The 17,733-nt window shown below is 36.4% G+C and overlaps 1 protein-coding gene across 4 annotated transcripts in view; it reads right to left on the bottom strand.

The window, feature by feature from the left end:
* Window positions 1-17,733, bottom strand: part of KIF16B (kinesin family member 16B) — a 143,945-nt gene that overhangs the window by 72,944 nt on the left and 53,268 nt on the right. For all 4 annotated transcript variants that reach the window (XM_042789555.1, XM_042789553.1, XM_042789554.1 and 1 more), the window contains 5 exons: window positions 5,016-5,135; window positions 4,402-4,453; window positions 3,042-3,179; window positions 299-381; window positions 11-99 (listed from right to left, as the gene is read on the bottom strand). In XM_042789555.1, the coding sequence (XP_042645489.1) occupies window positions 11-99; window positions 299-381; window positions 3,042-3,179; window positions 4,402-4,453; window positions 5,016-5,135 (482 nt within the window). The remainder of the gene's footprint in view (window positions 1-10; window positions 100-298; window positions 382-3,041; window positions 3,180-4,401; window positions 4,454-5,015; window positions 5,136-17,733) is intronic.

Raw genomic sequence — 17,733 nt, 5'->3', positions numbered from 1 at the left:
ATATACTCACCCTGGATTATAAAGCATAACTGCTGACAGGTTTTCACAAGATTTTGAAAGATCTGTCATAGACAAACTGAAGGAAGACAGCAGTCCACTCTAACAACAGACCATAAAATAAATGTATTAGACAAACACTGATGTGCTCACAAACTCTTACTTTTTTTCACTCGAGGAAATATTAACTAAAGTATGTGAAGTAAATAAAAAAAAGTATTGTACGGCAATCAAGGTATGTCTATCTTAGCAAGAAAACTGTGAAAAGGTTGAAATTTCCCAAACATTGATTTAATCTCACCTTTCTTTTCTCCCTTAGCTTAGCAGCTTCTTTGGGGTGGTTAAAGCGAAACATATTGGTCCTTCCAAGTAATATAACAGCACCTGATGAGAAAAACACAAACCATTCACTGACAACATTCTGTACCTGAAAATACCATGTAATTTTTGAGACATGCAATACGTACACAAAGACTTCCATTAAGCAAGAACAAAATGAAAATGCATCTTGACAATTCAGGTATACAGCGATGCATCGTCACAGCTATGTTAACTGATGTAGACAGTTTAGTCCTTTCTCTTCCTACTTAGAAAAAAAATAAAAAGCCCTACATATGTTCTCACACACAAAGGTCAACCATGTTCATGCAGTTCAGTTGAAGAATAAACATAGGTGGAGGGAGCAGTGGAAGCAGATGCCCCAATCTGACCTATACACAATTGAACACTATTATTTTGGAGCCTGCCAGAAGGCATCAGATGCAATGGGAACATCCATAAATGGGACTAAGAACAAACTGCTGTTATCCCTTCCCTAATGATTACAGTCAGGCTTGAATCCACCTGCACCAAAACCTTCAGTTCTCCATAATCTGTACTCTCACATTTTTCTTCTTTATGTAGAAAAACATTGAAGTTTATCACCACTCAAAACAGGATTATTAGACTTTTATACCCAATAGTTACTTTCTGAGGGAAGAACCTTGAATAATTCATATTGTTCAATGCACATCCATTATTGTATTTAATCAGTTATAGTACAGGTCACAAATAATGTGATTCTGGGCAATTCTTCTATTTTAAAGACAAAGGCACCAAAAGTAAAACTTTCCTACTAAGAAATACATTGTCCCTGAAGGGTCACTACTGTCACAATGTGGAAGTCTTCCAAGTTAACCACCACAAAAACAAGCATTTATCGTTAGTCGGTGTGAGGCATTTTTAAAAAGAGAAAGGACTTCATAACACTCACAATACAAAAAAACCCTGCACTTAGACTGTTTACTGCAGACAAATTCTTACCATCTGAGAATGAAAGGCTGTCCTTAATAAGGAATGCTCCTCTTAAAACGAGCTTAATTAGTGATATCAATCTAAATAAGGCCATCCAGTCTTGGCGAATAAATGGCAAAAAGCACTACAGTCACAAAATTGCTTCTCACCATCTACCCAACACCTTAGTTTTGGACCACAGGAACTCTTTACCTCAGTCTAATCTTAAAAAGATTAGATTTTCATAAATCTGTATGTAAGTTTGTACTGCAAAGTCATTTTGATATCACCTCTGTAATTTATGTGATGCTGCAGGTTGACCTTTCCTTCGCGAAGTGTGCTGGGCATACTTTTTATGTAAGCAAATTAAAAGGAGTCCATGATGGTCATGACTGCACTAGTGAAAGAGCTAAAGCTGTTTCTGGTCTACCACTGCTTCACATGCCCACCGTTGTCCCAAATGTTTTTCTGTTCTGCTCTTGCTGACTGCCTGGAGGGGGATTTTATGACAGTGCGGACCTCTATGAAATTCCTTCAGTTACTTTCAAATGAAGATAAAAATAATTAATGGTAACATTTTTTGCCACATTACTAGGTGGAATATCAGAATATCAGAATGCAGTAGGATAAAGTAAAGATGAGTCATTGCAACTAAATTCTTACTGTTTACGGTGTAACTTGCCATTAATGTCAGTGTTTCTATTGCTAACAATTTATCAGTGGGCTTTATCCAGATATAAGACAAAAGGGGCTGGGCTTTTTTTTCCCAGTATCTGTAACAGAAACAAGCACATATGCCACTCATTTTGCATGAAGAAATAGACACTTTAAAAAAGCAACAGCCCCTCTCTACACCAAAACTCCTTACTTTCTGAAAGCAAACTTCTGAAGTATATGTCTGAGTTCAGAAAAGATGCAAGACTTTCCTTGTTCAACAGTGCGTTCTTCCTTTGTTAGAATAAGCTTACTCTGAAGACTTCTTTCCAGGAAAGTAAAGTGAGGTTGTTTTTCAGCAGTTGAGCTGTGTCACAGCCCCACTGCTAAAAGATCTTCAGCTCATTGCTAAATGGGAAGACACTCTGGGCACTCCTGGAAGATAAAACAATCCTGAACCTTGCTGCAACACTCACCAGCTTACTTGTTAGCCAGTCCTTTCCAAGCCAACACAATATACCTTTCCTGCCAGCTGTCCCAGCTGCTTTTTCATTTCCAGATTGTAAAGCTTTTCTATTAAAATTGTAACTCTAAATCTTCTCCCTACAGGTTAGCCTTCCCCTTTTTGTCATTTCCCTACATCTGCTGGGAACAGATACTCCAGCTGAAACTCCTGCTGTACAAGAGGATTTGGCAACAGTGTTAAGCAGGACCGGCCTGAAGCTCGGGAAGTCCTCCCTGAAGGACAGGGGTGTTTCTGACATTGAGTCCTTTAGAGACAAATACTCTTTTTCTTAATATTACAACCATCTAAGCAATCTGGCATGGAGTTCGCTTTATACATAAACATTGAATCAAATCAAAGGGTAACTATCAAATCATACTCAAGATTATGAATTTGCTTAAATCAGTAAAGAATTCTCATTACCAAATGGCAATTCTTTGACAGAACAAAAACTCCATGGCTCTCCTCATGATTTTGGGCTGTAGTTGAGAAGATGTGGAATTAAAATAATTAAACAATAACCCCTTTATACACACAGAGGGTTTTTTTTCAGTGCTGTTGCCAGAAAGAAACAAAGATGCTGTATCAAAAATGACACTGTGCTGGGTAATACCTTGATTTAGTTGAGTGGCCTCTGTAATCTGAATACCATTCACAGAACACTGTGCTCCATTCAGTGGTATTAGATTCACAGTACCGTTGAGATTTTCAAAGATGCAGTGCTCACTTTCCAAATCAAGGCCATGAAGAACTAAATACAAAGAAACAAAATAACAGAATTAGTCTCTTAAGAACTAGTAAGATTAGCATACTATTATCTATTTATTAAGGACATCTTGCACTACGTATTTGAGAATATCTTTTTATTCTAGACAACGTTTTTTTTTTTCCTTCCTTCATCACATTTTGCATGCCTTAAATGTCAATGCTGTTTATTGTTTCATTGTAGTGGAAAGAGAAGCATGTTGAGTTGCTTGGGTTTCTTGGTGTAATGTTTTTTCCTCTTCTGTTTTAGCACCAGATTAATAAATGCTTCTTTCCTTCTGATAGCAGACAGGAAAGTAGAATTTACATATTTGTAGAGACAAGGGCTTTTTGACTGGTTTCTGGGAAATAACAAAAACTTCTTGACCTTAAAGCAACCATGCTTAAGTCTGAAAAGACAGTCTTCCATCGCAGATTATATCCTAACAAGGATGGCTGAAATAAGGTTCTTCTGTTCTAATATATTCAGGCCTTTTATCAATCAGTTATACTACTTTCTATCTCTTCTTCAACTCTGGTATGATTATCTCTACTTGTATTGTTTAATACTACAAAGCAACAAAAGTTTGCTAGTTTCGTGAAATTTATATAGAAATTTTAATCCAGGCACCCTTTGACTCAAAAATATACCAAATTCAGTTTTTTGACTCTCAATCTCTCACCTGAGAATTAAATGATGCAGTTCATTTAATGAAACTGCCTCCAAGCAACATACGTGATGGGTCAGTCCAGGTCTGGCAGTTAGTTGCTTTGATAAGAAGTGAATCACTACCCAAAGCCCACCTACTTTTTACCAACTTCCAGAATTTTCTTCAACTCCATTCTAAAGCCTAAAGATTGCTTTATATATAACAATAGGGCCATTATACAAAGGTTAAGAGAATGACTGTGCAGTAACTGTGACAGGTGCTGTATGAAAAAGCATGTGGGTTGGTTGGTTTGGAGTTTTTTTATACAAAACTATTTCAAAAGAAGTGAACTAGTAACAAGTATATGAATACAAATAAATTTTAAGCCCACAAGCTATTCTTGAAGTAAATCCCATGTAATTCAGCTCTCAAATTTTCTAAAAATTAAAATATGCATGAACATACAGACAAGTAACTGAAAAATGGAAAAAAAAATTATGCTTAGTTCACATATTGGGATGTAAGAACAAGGAAAAAAACAACTAAAGAAAGAATGTAAAAAAATGCCAAATTCCATACCAATATCCTGTTCTGTCACAGCATCTTCTCTGCCAACATATGTTTGGCCCTCCTAATTAAGAGAAAAATACACACTATTTTCAATTGAAATCTCCCTTCCTCCCCCACAAAGATACATTATCCATTCACTCTCTCAGAGTAACCTAAATGAAATATATGTTTAAACATACATGAAAATAAGGAAATCAGGTAGCATTTTTAGAATGCTTTCACAGTCATTCCTATACAATATTATCAGAAAATTCAAGTTTCGATTGTAGAATCACCTGTGCAGTTTTAAGGCAATTAATCTACATTTGGATTTCAAGTCAAACTTTGCAATGAGATGAATGAAAAATAATATACATGGATAGGAACATTAAACACCTATCTCTGGTTAATCAGTTGACCCTCAGGATAAGCCTAAACAGTAAATTAACAAATATTTTAACTGAATCAGTTGTAACCTCAAGAGCTTTTTCTTATGCTAATGGAGAAATGTAACGAGCTTTTCTTACTAGGATGAAGAAATGTAATGAGCACCATATTTAGATAGCAAATTAATACTACAATTTGTCTACTGAAAAAAAATTACAAGGCACATAAGGACTACAGAAACACTGATGTGTATTTACCTTCAAGTGGTACAAGATGATACCAGTACTGAGCAGATCATCATCAATACCAATGAGATGAGGCAGTTCAGAATCTAACACAACACCTATACCTTCTTTCCTCAGAGCCAGTGTTTGTTCCTGTAAAGGAGACAAGTCTATTTGTCAGGATATGCAAGAAATATTGCCCTTCCTTCCCTTTCTCAACCAAGTTTAATATAACATATTCTCTGTGATATCAGCCAAAAAAAAGGCTAATTTTTTTTTGTTTGTTTGTTTGTGGATTATTTTTTTTTTTTTTTACATTTTCAATGAAACTGTTGTATTTCCATTGAGCATTCCAAGCTTACTGTTCAGAAAATCTGTGAAGGTGTTATTTGGAAGAAACCAAACAGCTGAATTATACCAGATAAGGGAGACCAATCAAGAGCAGAACAAAGCAATGCTGTCTAAAAGCAAGCTACGTACCACCTTGCATAAAGGTAAGGAGAATTTAAAACTCCTCAGAATTCAGTATGTCTAAGGAACAGAAAACTGAAAACTCCGGCAATTCTTTAAATAAACTGAACCCTGCATAATAGAAACCCCAGACATCTGAAAACTCAGTAAGCCTGAGCAGTTAAAACATCATCCAACGTAAGGGAAGCACTGTCAGCAGTAAATAAATGTACAAAATATTTGCAGCATATCATTTCAATTCTTCAAAATTCCTTTGGGCCACACTGTACAGCCACCTGTAAAATGAAGCATCATTCAGTAGGACTACAAATGGGACACTTCAACCTTGGATAAAATATCATGTAACGTAGTACCAATCACACAGTCTATGCAATAAATAAGAAATTAATTTTTGCTTTTAAATAAGTTATAGTATTTATGAAGTTTATTTTTCAAGTTGAAACCAAATCCTATTGGCTTTTAGGCCTGGAATATAATGTCAACTAGTACTGTGAACAAGTACACACATCACCTTTCAAAATAAATACATTTTTCTACCTAAAACTGCTAAGACCTTATGAGCCAAAGAAGACTGACAACTCAGGAAGGAGAGGCAACATCAGCAAGTATCACTTCTGTGTGTTATAAGGCATACACTTTTCTCCTGGTGCTAGTAAACACAGAAAATAGGTTTTCTGACAGCAGCATGACTACTTCTTTTCCAAGTCAGCAGTATGCCTTCTTCAGAGCCAAGACACTACACTGTTTGTAAGAAAAAAACAGATAGATTGTTATATGTATTTTCCCAAGTACAATGACTTGACAAATCTGAAAGAAGAAAACTGATGCAGTATCTCAATTCCCCACACAGTACAAAACACCGACAATATTGATACTGTTTAAAAATTTTGAAGTGTGGATATACCTGGGCAAGACAAGATGATGACACAATATACAAAAGACACTCTAACACAAAACCAGGAAATCCTGCTCTGGTCTTGTGCGAATTAAAAAGTTCTCCAGCATTCAGAAAGAAACTAAATATGTGTGATTCATGTTACCCTGCAGCTCTCTGACATTCAAACTGCACCCAGCTATTCCTTGATATTATAAAAAGTGTCACCTCATAAAACCAAAAACTACAGCTTAAATCACTGTTCAAGTGAAAAAGTAATTTCAGTCAAAAATACCTATCACATATTAAATATTCATTGAGTAGCATCTACTGTTATTCATAATTTATAACATTCCCCTGTGATGAGGTTGAAGGCTTAAGACACTGAGGACTGGTGGCCATATCCACAACTGCTGGCACCTTTGGCCCAATGGAACTGATAAAATATTAAGAGCCAAACATTTTTTTCCCAGCATACAAAAGCATTTGCCAGCATCTCTGACTGAGATAAAAACAGACATCCCAGGAAGTAAATAAATTATCACCAAGTGAAAAAAATCTCTCACAAATAATTAAGATCAAAGAAAAAAAATTATTCTTAATTTTCCAGTCTTTTAATATTTAACACATTTTTACTACATTCAGAAATAAAGCATGTATAACTGATTTATACATGATTTATGCCTATCTATTCAGATCTAAAATTAAAGAAGACAAATTAATTGAGTTTCTAAACCCCTATTTTGTAAATGACTACCATTCACAAACGAATGCATCCTGTTGATGGAAGCATTGTAATCAATGCAGCGGACAGTGGCTGCGATTAACTGTAATACTATTTTTTTTAATATGTGCTATAAAAATTAGCTTTTATCTTCAGGCACAAATTACTATAAATCCTGGGTCTTATTCAGGTATCTGGAGTAACTGCTAAAACTTAATTGTTTGGCTTAAAATTTAATTCCAGGTTGAAAAGCTTCTGCAAGGATGCCTACAAATGCCAAACTGTGCTCTTCTGCCCCTAACCAAAATCGCAGAAACTTCATCAACAATAGATTATTACTCTCTTCACCCAAAATCACAGAAACTTCATCAACAATAGATTATTACTCTGTTCTCCCACAGTGAGAGAAAGAGAAGAAAAAGGCCAGAAAGAAGTACCCAAATTGCCCCTCTTTCATCCCTGACAGAACAGAAAGGATATACCTAAAGGAGAACAGACCTCTTTTGAAATAAATTGAGGGTCTGTAAGTTATTATAAGGCAGAGAAATGATTAGGTTTAATCCATTTTTTTATTCACTTTCATTTGTGCAACACAATTTTAAGAAGCAGTGAATCCATAATCAAATGACAAGGGCAGGAAAGGTCACTGTCCCTATTACAAAAATACCAATTCAGAAAATTTATGAAAACCTCAAGGTTCAGTTTAAGAAAGCTGAATGTACCACATGCATCTTAGCTTGAATTATCCTTGAACAGAAAAGTGCACACGCACTCCCTCAGTATTTAAGATGCGGTCATAAACTGTGGAAAATAAAGCAAGCCAAATATTATCCACAAAGGAGCACACCAGTTGATATAAACGGCTACTGTGTGAGGAGAAAAAAAAAGGTTTTCTTCTTTATAAGCTGCTAGATCAACTGGGCTCATTTCAAGAAAAGAAACTCAGAAAATAATTCTGAGTCGGCACACAAGAAAACACTTCTTTGAGTCAAAGTTAAAATAAGAGAGATTATATTGTATATTTAAATGATAGCCTTTTTTAACCCAGGTCTGACTCAGCAGTCAGAAATATCCTGATATAGTAAGTTTATTAACAGTTATGTGAGAGATACAAAAGCTATTGTGTAATCTCATCCCTTCTGCACTGATATATTAAGTTTGCTTAACTGATACGGTGCCATTTTCAGGCTTGCAGCTAAGGTATGTTCTGGTAGTTTAAGAACAAAATCTTTGTGTAAAGTACTTCTTTGAGCTGTAGAGTTAGTCTTCATCATACACAACTGCTCACGATAACGAACACCTCTAAGATACATAGGATTTCTTTAAATGCACATACAAAATTGGAACCACACAAGTTTACTTTTTTAGCCAACAGGGTATTGAATTAAATTAAGAAAGAAAATAAACCCCAAAGAAATTTCTAATGTTCTTTGACAAATCTACCAGTAGAGTGAAACATAGGCTGCTACTGGCCCAGCACATATTAAAGAGTACACTTAATTAGTACACTGTTCTTTTAATGAACAGAACTTCTTGGAGGAGTTCAATTTCTGCTACACTTTCCAATGCAAAAACTCAATTCTTTTATTTAAATATTGAACAGTTAGCTGCTGGTACACAGTCCTGAGAATACACTATGCACTTCAATAAAACGTAACATTATGCTGGCTGAGTAAATTGTCCAGATGTTTATATTTGAATTATGCAAAAATGCGTAATACCAAATTAAAGAAATTATGGATAAAAATGCACAACGGCAAAAATCTTTACATTAATATTTAACCCAACTATACTAGAGCAGATTCTTATGCTAACAGGTACTTTGGGTACATTTGATTTCATTGAAAATATGCTATTATATCCTGAGTCCACAAAAATGTCTGAAGATGCTCAGTGGCCCAGCACTAACATTAGGCTCTCTATAAAATACAAAGATGTAAACTGTACACAAGGGAAGTTCTTAATTATTAATTGATTTTCCTCCAGTTATGTACTCAGTAGACTTTGCATTCCCTTTGAATCACTGGAAACAAATGTTTCATACCTACAGAAAAAAAAAAAATATTCTATGTTGCTCAGAATTCAAAGACACGAGAAAATGTTTATTTCCAAACCCAGAAGATCATAGAATTAGGAGAATAGGAAAAAAAATTATTCAGCAGGAGTTCACAACCGAAAAGCAACCCCTTGTTAAACCAAAGGACACTGTAGACATCAATAATTTACACAGATGCAAGAAAATAACTGGAGAAATGGTGACAAAAGGAAAGTGTGTATTTATCAACAAGCACACGGGGTATCCATCACCTGTGGTTCCATAATTCCAAGAACCACAAACACAGAAAGCATGGGAAGTTTGATGGGGAAGGACAGCTATCCGCTTGCCCTGCTTTATATTCCAAAACCAAGTACTGTTGCATGAACTCTACTTCACCTACAGGGGTATTTAATCTGAGCCAGTGTAATTTTTCTTTAACAAGGGCACAAAGGACAACAATGTTTGAAGTTTGATTTAAAACCAGATTTCCTAGTGTCTTCATGTATATTATCAGCAAATACACATTAGAAATGTGTGTTATCCATAAAAATACCCGGTCTCTTTTGACTCCTGCTAATTTTTTACTTGCAAAAATTCTTACAGAAATGAGTTCTCTAGATACCATGCATAAAAATCAACATGCGAAACATTCTCATTCACATTTACTGCTTTTTTGATACAATGAATTGCTTTGACACCCTAACTAAATTATCAAGTAATCAGGAACCCAGATCAACAAAATATTATCTTATTATTGTAAGCATCATCTGTGCATTCCACTGAAGTCTAATTTATCTTTAGAGTCACAAAATTTTCCTGATATGTCACTGGGACATGTGATGCTTTTATTATTCCTTTATCAACCTCTGTACAGTGGTATATTTATGCATTTATCTATGCTAATCAAATGCTCTTGTGAAATATGAAAGTTTTCAGTGCAAATGAAAAAATACTGTTTACCATCATTTCCCCTTCTTTTCTTTTTAAAGAGGGGAATGTTTTTCCTGCTTATCTAAGACAGCTGATTCTCCAGCATGCAATTCCCGTTCCGTTCTTATACTAGGTTTAAAAGTCTTGCTTGCAAATGTATTAAATTCCATATGGCATTGGTAAACATTAACAGTCCTTCATGAAAACACCTAACTTTGGTCTTGGACTTCAACTTTCACGCAATTCTGCATGACTCATGTAATTGCTAAAGCCTCAAGTCTGATGCAAAAGCCATGAAGCATTTCTATCGCGTGTTCACTGATGTTTGAGCAAACGCTTGCAAACCAGCAACCAGTTACTAAGTCAGAAGTCTACATAACAGCTCTGACAAAAGCCAGTCATGTAAACTCAACTGTGCAACAAGTTCACCACCCTTGTATAAAACAGCTGTAGACCATGGCCCAGTACCATCTCTATATTCTTTCTTTTCCCTTCTAAACACCATCTTTCTCTTATTATCCACTCAAAGCTAATTCCCATTATTTGGGTGGTACAGTCCTAATATTTGGAGAGGGTTTTAATGGATTAAAAATAGCAGGATTTAAAAGAAATGCACTGCAGACAGACTTCTGTTTCTATTTACAGAAATTATCTCAGTAATTCTAGTTACAATTCTTCTGAAAGAAAGGGCTACATAAACAGATGGACTACTCCTCTAAATTTTCAACTGCATCGCATGCTAATTACTGTATTTACAGAGAAGACATAGCCAACTATTGAAGTTGCACTCACAATATTAAGAGGTAAGCATATCAAAAATTTAGTAAAGTTGCCAGTGAGCCCTACAAAACACAAGAAAGCTAACCTGATTAGTTCTGTAATTTAAGTAAAATCTGAGGAATTTTACCTCTAGCAATGTTTCCCCTACCTGAGGGGAAAGAACTGAAAGTGACCTCCTGTGTGACAAAGTGCAGTTTCCAAATACCACAATAAATAATTTTATAGATTACAGTCAGGCTCTCATCCATTATATAATGTAAATTGTTTTCAAATAATTGGCCTGAACTTACTAACAGTCAGGTCATACTTGTGCATTTTGGATCACTATTGACATTCAGCTGAAATAATTTTCTCTCCCCAACATTTATTCACTGATATAGTTACTGACAGGAGTCACATCCATCCTCCTTAGTGTGGCTATATCAGGCTAAACTCCGTGCATCTCCTGTCATATGACCAGGCTCACCACACTCTGGCATTTAATGCATCCTCTCTCAAGGTCATCTTCCTTGACCTTTATGACCTACATGCTGTGTTCCCAGCATATATGCAGTTTTGCCAGCACCATGTACAACAGCACACCTACTTTCCACTCACCACAAAAAACATCTATCCAATCCTTCCAAGATTGACTTATCTTTCAAGTGGGCATACTATCTCATGACAATGAAGTCTCATGCCATCCTCTTCCACGGTGTAGTAAGTTCTTATTAGTCCTGATGCTTTTGCACTGCAACTATTTACCATCAATCAACCTTTTGTTATTCCAATCCTTAGAGTCATCCCATCCTCTGTGAGATGCTCTGCTAGACAAATGATGTGTCCCAGATTTAATATCGGCAAACTTCACGAGTTAACACACCTAAAGAAATCACGTATGATCAAGCTCAAAACCAAGTTCCAACAGCATCATCCCCCCCCAAAAAAAAAACAACCCCAAAAAAACCCAACCAACCAACCAAAAACAACACTACTACCAACTTCCCTCCCCTTCTAGTACCACCACTTCCATGACATTATTTTTCTGTTGGATTTGTGTGTGTGGCAGGGGATTGGTAGCAGGGGAGGGGGGTACAGCAGTGGCCCCTGTGAGAAGCTTCTCAAAGCTCCCCCGGCTCCATGTTGAATGCACCTCTGCTCAAGGCTGATCCAATTAGCGATGGTGGCTGCACCTCTGTGAGAACATATTTAAGAAGAGGAACCTGAGGAGTGGGAGTTGTAAGGAAGACACCTATACCGACACTTGAGGTCAGTGGAAGAATGGAGAAGGAGGAGGGGCAGAGGTGCACTGGCGCAGAGTCCCCCTGCAGCCCATGGTGAGAGGGCAGGCTGCCCCCCCTGCAGCCATGGAGGTCACCAGTGGAGCAGAAGCCACCTGCAGCCCGTGGAAGACCCCACATCAGAGCAGGGGACTAAGCCCAAGACTTTGAGGGAAGCCCACGCTGGAACAATCCGTCGCTGAGAGGATTGCGACTCATGGGAGGGACCCATCGCCTGTGACCAGAATGGGCGAGTCATCCCTCCCTGTCCTCATCTCAATCCCAGAGCCTTTTGTTCTATTTCCTCCTCCCCATCCCTGAGGGGGAAGGAGTAAGCAAGCACCTGAGGGGTGCTCAGTTGCCCTCTGGGCTCAAACCACAACAATTTTATTTAAATTCTAATCTCCACACTACCTAAATAAGGAAATAAATTTCCTATATGCCCTAGAGTCAAATGTTTTACGGACTTCCACAGAGACGAGAACCAGTACTAGAGCTGTTTCTAGCAAGGATCACTAATAGACAAAATCAGACCCAGCACATCCTAAGCAGACAAACCAGGACCAGCTAGCTCTAGAAATGATCACAGACTACTGATAACATTATAAATATTAATTAAATAGGACATTACTATTTCAAAACCAACAGATTTACAGGATTGTTATGATTACTCCAATTTTAGAAGGACGTATGGCAGAAATATATATACAATTTTAAAGAAGTCTTCACAAGAAAAGCATTCCTTAAAATTAAAGTCTCCTCATTAATCCAGCCAAGATAAGCCATTCAGGAGGCAATATTAGTCAAGGTTTTGAGTCCCTCCACAGTTTACTTCAGCATAATGAACACAGGTCAGAGTAGCAGTTCTGAATTTAACATTTATATTTAGCTGTAAATGTTTAGTTCCGCTAGGTAGTATTTTAGAAGACTTTCTCTCATTTCAATAACAGGGTTTTAATGTCTTTTCTAGTAATTGATGAAGGTATAATCACCTTTTTTCCACAGAAATAACGTGCTAGGTTTTACTAGGTCAGTGACAGCAAATACGAGTTGTCACTTACGTGAATTTTTTAATGCAAATTAAAGGACTATTAAAAGGTCAGAAATAGCAAAAAATATATTCCCTTTGGTCTCAAAACAAACATTTGAGGATGCTACAAAACAAGAGAATAGAGTGCCCTTTAAAAACTATCAGTTTGATTTTGCGTACCCAAAGCATAAAATAATTGGTGCTTTAAGCTGGCACAAATGGCATTAGCAACTGGTTGTATGTCATGAAGTGACTAAGATTGCTGATACTCTTCTTTCGTAAAGCTGGTAAACTCAGTTGTGGAAAGCAAACCTTTCTTAGCAACTATACACATCTTCCCTTAATTCAAATTCAAGTGAAATAAACCCTTATCTATACACAAACTAAATTCTATCATTAACAATATACAAGATGTGTAAATATAAATGAAAACTGTATACATCTACATAGTATGCTGTCAATTGACTTGAATTCTCTAAATTGCAGCATTTACAGAACAGCAATTGAAAGCCAAAAGAGACACAGGAAACGTCCATACCCCTTTAATTACATTTAACGAAACTACAGTTTATTTCACAATCTTAACAATTAAATAAAAATTAAAAAGTCACTGTAATTTGCAATAGCCCAATATAGTAATTTAACTGCTTTAAAGAACAGCATAAGGGAATGCCAAATATTTGACATGAAATCATAATAGAAGGACCTCAATTTTAATTAGAAACAATAATGAATCAAATGCCAAACAAGATCAAAACATCCATAAAAAAAAGACCAGGTTTAACAAAGAAATAAAGACACAAAACACACATAAAATAAGGGGAAATGGCAAGATGACAACAGTATAACTCCCAAAACATAGTCACAAGAAACAGGTACTTATTGTATCAAAGGGAAGTGTCCTTTAAAAAAATAATTAAATAAAAACAACCTATATTGAGAAATCTATAATCTGGCATCAATCCTTAACACTAAGGCCAAAAGAAATATCATGTCTAATAATAAAAAAAGAATATTTAAATCATATTTCATAGCCAAGACAGACATTGCAAATAAGAAGGGTAAATTTCCCATCACATTTTTGATAAGTTCAACTAAAATTGAATGGAAAAAAAAATCAGAAGGGCGTAATGTCTTGCACCATATGTAATCCAGACTACAGTATATTATGACATTCTTGGCAGATGGCAGTTTTGAGTATTTTTAAAATTTAGGGCCCATTTCGCCAGTGAGAGTAAACTAGCACAGCTTTGCCAACTACCAACAGAAAGTAACGCTTCCTTTCAAGACACAAAGCTGCTGTATCTTTGGGGAGAAAATGCAAAGCAATCTCCCCAAACCTCAAGAAGCAATCACTGATCTTTGCACCTTGCTGATTTATCTGAACCCTAACTTGGATGGCTGTCATCTTTTTTGCGTTCTCAGAAAAAATCTCCCGGGAACTACTTTATGTCAGCTAATACGAAATAAGAAAAAAGAAAGTCATGTTCACCAAAGGAGGTATGACATTTGTTATATTTACATACTGTAAAAAACGAGGCAACTTTTTCCTCTTCAATGGCAAAGTTTTATGTTATTTTTATAACCCCACTGAGACTTGAAAACATTACTGCATAAATGCTGCATATCGTGGCAGTCTTGCCTCTCACCTGAATTCTCAGCTACACCTGACAGGTACTACTGCACCTCAAAATTATAGATCTAGTGGAGGTAATCCATGCCACTCTGTAAATGAACTCAAAATAGAAGATTAATGCACCAATACGGAGTACACTGTAGCACTTTTAATGTGACTTAAAATGACTGGCAAGTAAGTATCACCAGCCACAACAGATGGAGGGCAAATCTACTCTTTCAACACTAAAAGCCTCTGAGGCGGCCAAGACACTAAGAGTTTCATATTTTCAGAACTTAAGACCTCATAATCAGTCTAATTTTTACTATTTCAATAAAAAGCAGAATAGGTGTTTGAGACATTTATTTAAATGCTTCATTAACTGTCAGCAGCAAATTAAAAATATCTTTTAAAAATGTTGCTGACCAGGACTATGTGACATTGAAGACAGCTTGAATTAAACATGTACAATGTCCTTTCTTAATGAAAACCAGTTGACAGGTGGATTAAGACCAGCAAGATCACTGGTAAACAAAAGCTTACAACCTCTGAATACTATTTATTGAGTCCAGGACAAACTTTGATATTGATTTACCAAAAGCAATCTACGGCATTAAACATTTAAATATGTTATTTTAAAAATGGAGAAAAATGTCAGATTTCCTATCCAAATCGGCTTATACTTGGACAAAACTACAACGATTTAAACATAAAACCAAATATAATCAAATTCTTTCCTAGGCATATTTCAATTAAGTGTCTTAACCAGTTTAGGTCTGAAGAAACTGGCAAATTTAAAGGAAAACAGCCAAAAGAAAATTCCTCATGAGCAAACCCTCTCAGATATCCCTGGGTAGGGGATACAATAAGATACAATTTCCCTGGGTTAAAGGGATCTTTAACCTTAAAACTCTCCTTTGCCTTCTGTCATGCCCCCTATATATGGCCCTACCCCTGAAACCAGTCAAGGTCCATCCCACCACAGCCTCCTTCCCTCTACAGCTCACAGCTCCACATTTAATTCTGCAGCCATCCTTCCACTGGCTGCAGAAAGCAGAGAAAGAAATAATGAGAGACCACAATGTGATCATGTAGTTAAAGACTGTGTAAATAGAGGTAAATGGCAGGGGGATTACTGTAATTCAGCTTGGCATTTTAAACATCTACATTTCAGCTGCCCAAAAGTGTGACTTAGTATTTGCCACATTATCAGCTGCATTTCTCAACGGAAAAAGCTTTCCCTGCAAACATTAAGTAAGATGGTATATGTAACCAAAATGGCAAATGGACCTGTGCTTTCCATAGGAGCCAGTTAACAACTGAAATGAACACCAGAAAACCAAAACTGTATGACCCCCTTCCTTTCTCACCTAAACACAGTTAATTCTTGGTTATGTGATAGTCACTCTGCCTGAGTATAAGATTTATTGTTCTCCCCAAAATTCAGAGTGTCTCTGCAGCAGGTAATCAGTAAATAAATTAATATTGCAGAGTAATTGTAATATCAGTATTCCAAACACTGGTTTTCTCAGAGTTCCCATTGAAAAGCTATCATCACAGAAGCTGCAGAAGCCCAAGTGACAGGTGGATCCCACTGGGGACAGAAAAGAAAAAAAAAAAAAAAAAAAAAATGGCAATTGAGGACATGTCGTTCCTTCATGCAAAACATAATCCACAATTAGATATCTTGATTTTTTAAAAAAGCTTCTGGGCAGCTTATCTTGTTTCTTAGAGCAATCAAGTTTCTCATGATGACCAGGGATTTTGAATTGGCGTCCTTGACCAGAAATTCTACTTCAAAACAATCGTCCCCACGTTCAACTGAAAAACAGGAGAGATCAGACATTGCTTTTTCCAAAGATTCAAACTGTATTTTTCTCAAGTGATGTCAGCACCCTTCTTGGCCTACCATCACCCTGTTAAACCCTCATGCTGACCGTATCACTAACCACTCAAAATTAGAAGTCTGATAGTGTATCCTGAGCTCAGGAATGGAAATGAAGGAGGATGGTAAGAAGTTTCTAAGGACTGGCAATAAACCAGTTTCACTCCTTACAGCATCAGACTGCTTCTTCACAAAACTAAGGTCTGAGCACCTTTGTATTGCTACAAAATATAAGAAGTTGAAACACTATTCTTTATGTTTTGAAATGTAACCCATCTCCAGATTTGTTTCCTTATGCTGTGTGAACACAGCCACAAAATGAGAACACAAGGGAAAATGAAAAACAGTTGAAAAAAAAAAAAAAAAACAAACCTCCAACCTTTGACTATCAAAGATTTGGAGAAGTGCTCTTGCAGGAAGATACTTTCTAACAGAAGAGTGGGATACAGAAAATCCAAGAATTTAACAATACACATTTAGAACAAATCCTTCAACAACAGTTAGTCCAGATGCTGCAAATCAGACCTATAAAGAAATTAGATGTAAATATTTAACAAAAAGCTCTAGAGAAGTTGACATTTTGAAGATGAGCAAGTCCTTAACTGATCTGTTGTGGATTAGCTGGTCTTAATCACATCTTCTGGATTTACCTATGGGTAAAAACTCCAGCTGCAGAAACAGTGATATTCATGGATGAACTACTGCCAGATCAGAAGCAGCCTGAAATCACAACTCTTTTGCTGAAAAAGTTCCTGCAAAACAATGAGGCTTCTTTCACACAGAAGGAAGTTGTGCTGGAAAAAATTAAAAATTAACTACCCCCTAGCATTCTGTCTAAACCCTGTGCTTTTAAGGTATTCGTACAGCCAAATCCAGATGAAAACAAATGGGATTCAGGCACCTACAATACCTTCAAGCACTAACTGATGTTTCAGTACTTAAAATGGGGATAACCTGAAACACTAGCATATTACCCTCCAACAAATAAAACTGAACCTGCGCTCTCTTTAACAAGGCTCTATTGGATGAGTCAATCACTGCTGATAAGATTTTTGGTTTCCCTCTGGGAAGACTGGAGTGGAAAGAGAAGGATATTAAGTTACATTAGATTGCCAGGGCTTAGTATTCTCTATACTGTATGTCTC

The sequence above is a fragment of the Tyto alba genome, unplaced genomic scaffold (genome assembly GCF_018691265.1).
Source record: "Tyto alba isolate M040663 unplaced genomic scaffold, T.alba_DEE_v4.0 Super-Scaffold_16, whole genome shotgun sequence".
In the NCBI taxonomy this organism is placed as follows: Eukaryota; Metazoa; Chordata; class Aves; order Strigiformes; family Tytonidae; genus Tyto; species Tyto alba.
The sequence above is the reverse complement of the archived record's forward strand: the minus strand, read 5'-3'. Positions and strand labels throughout refer to the sequence as shown.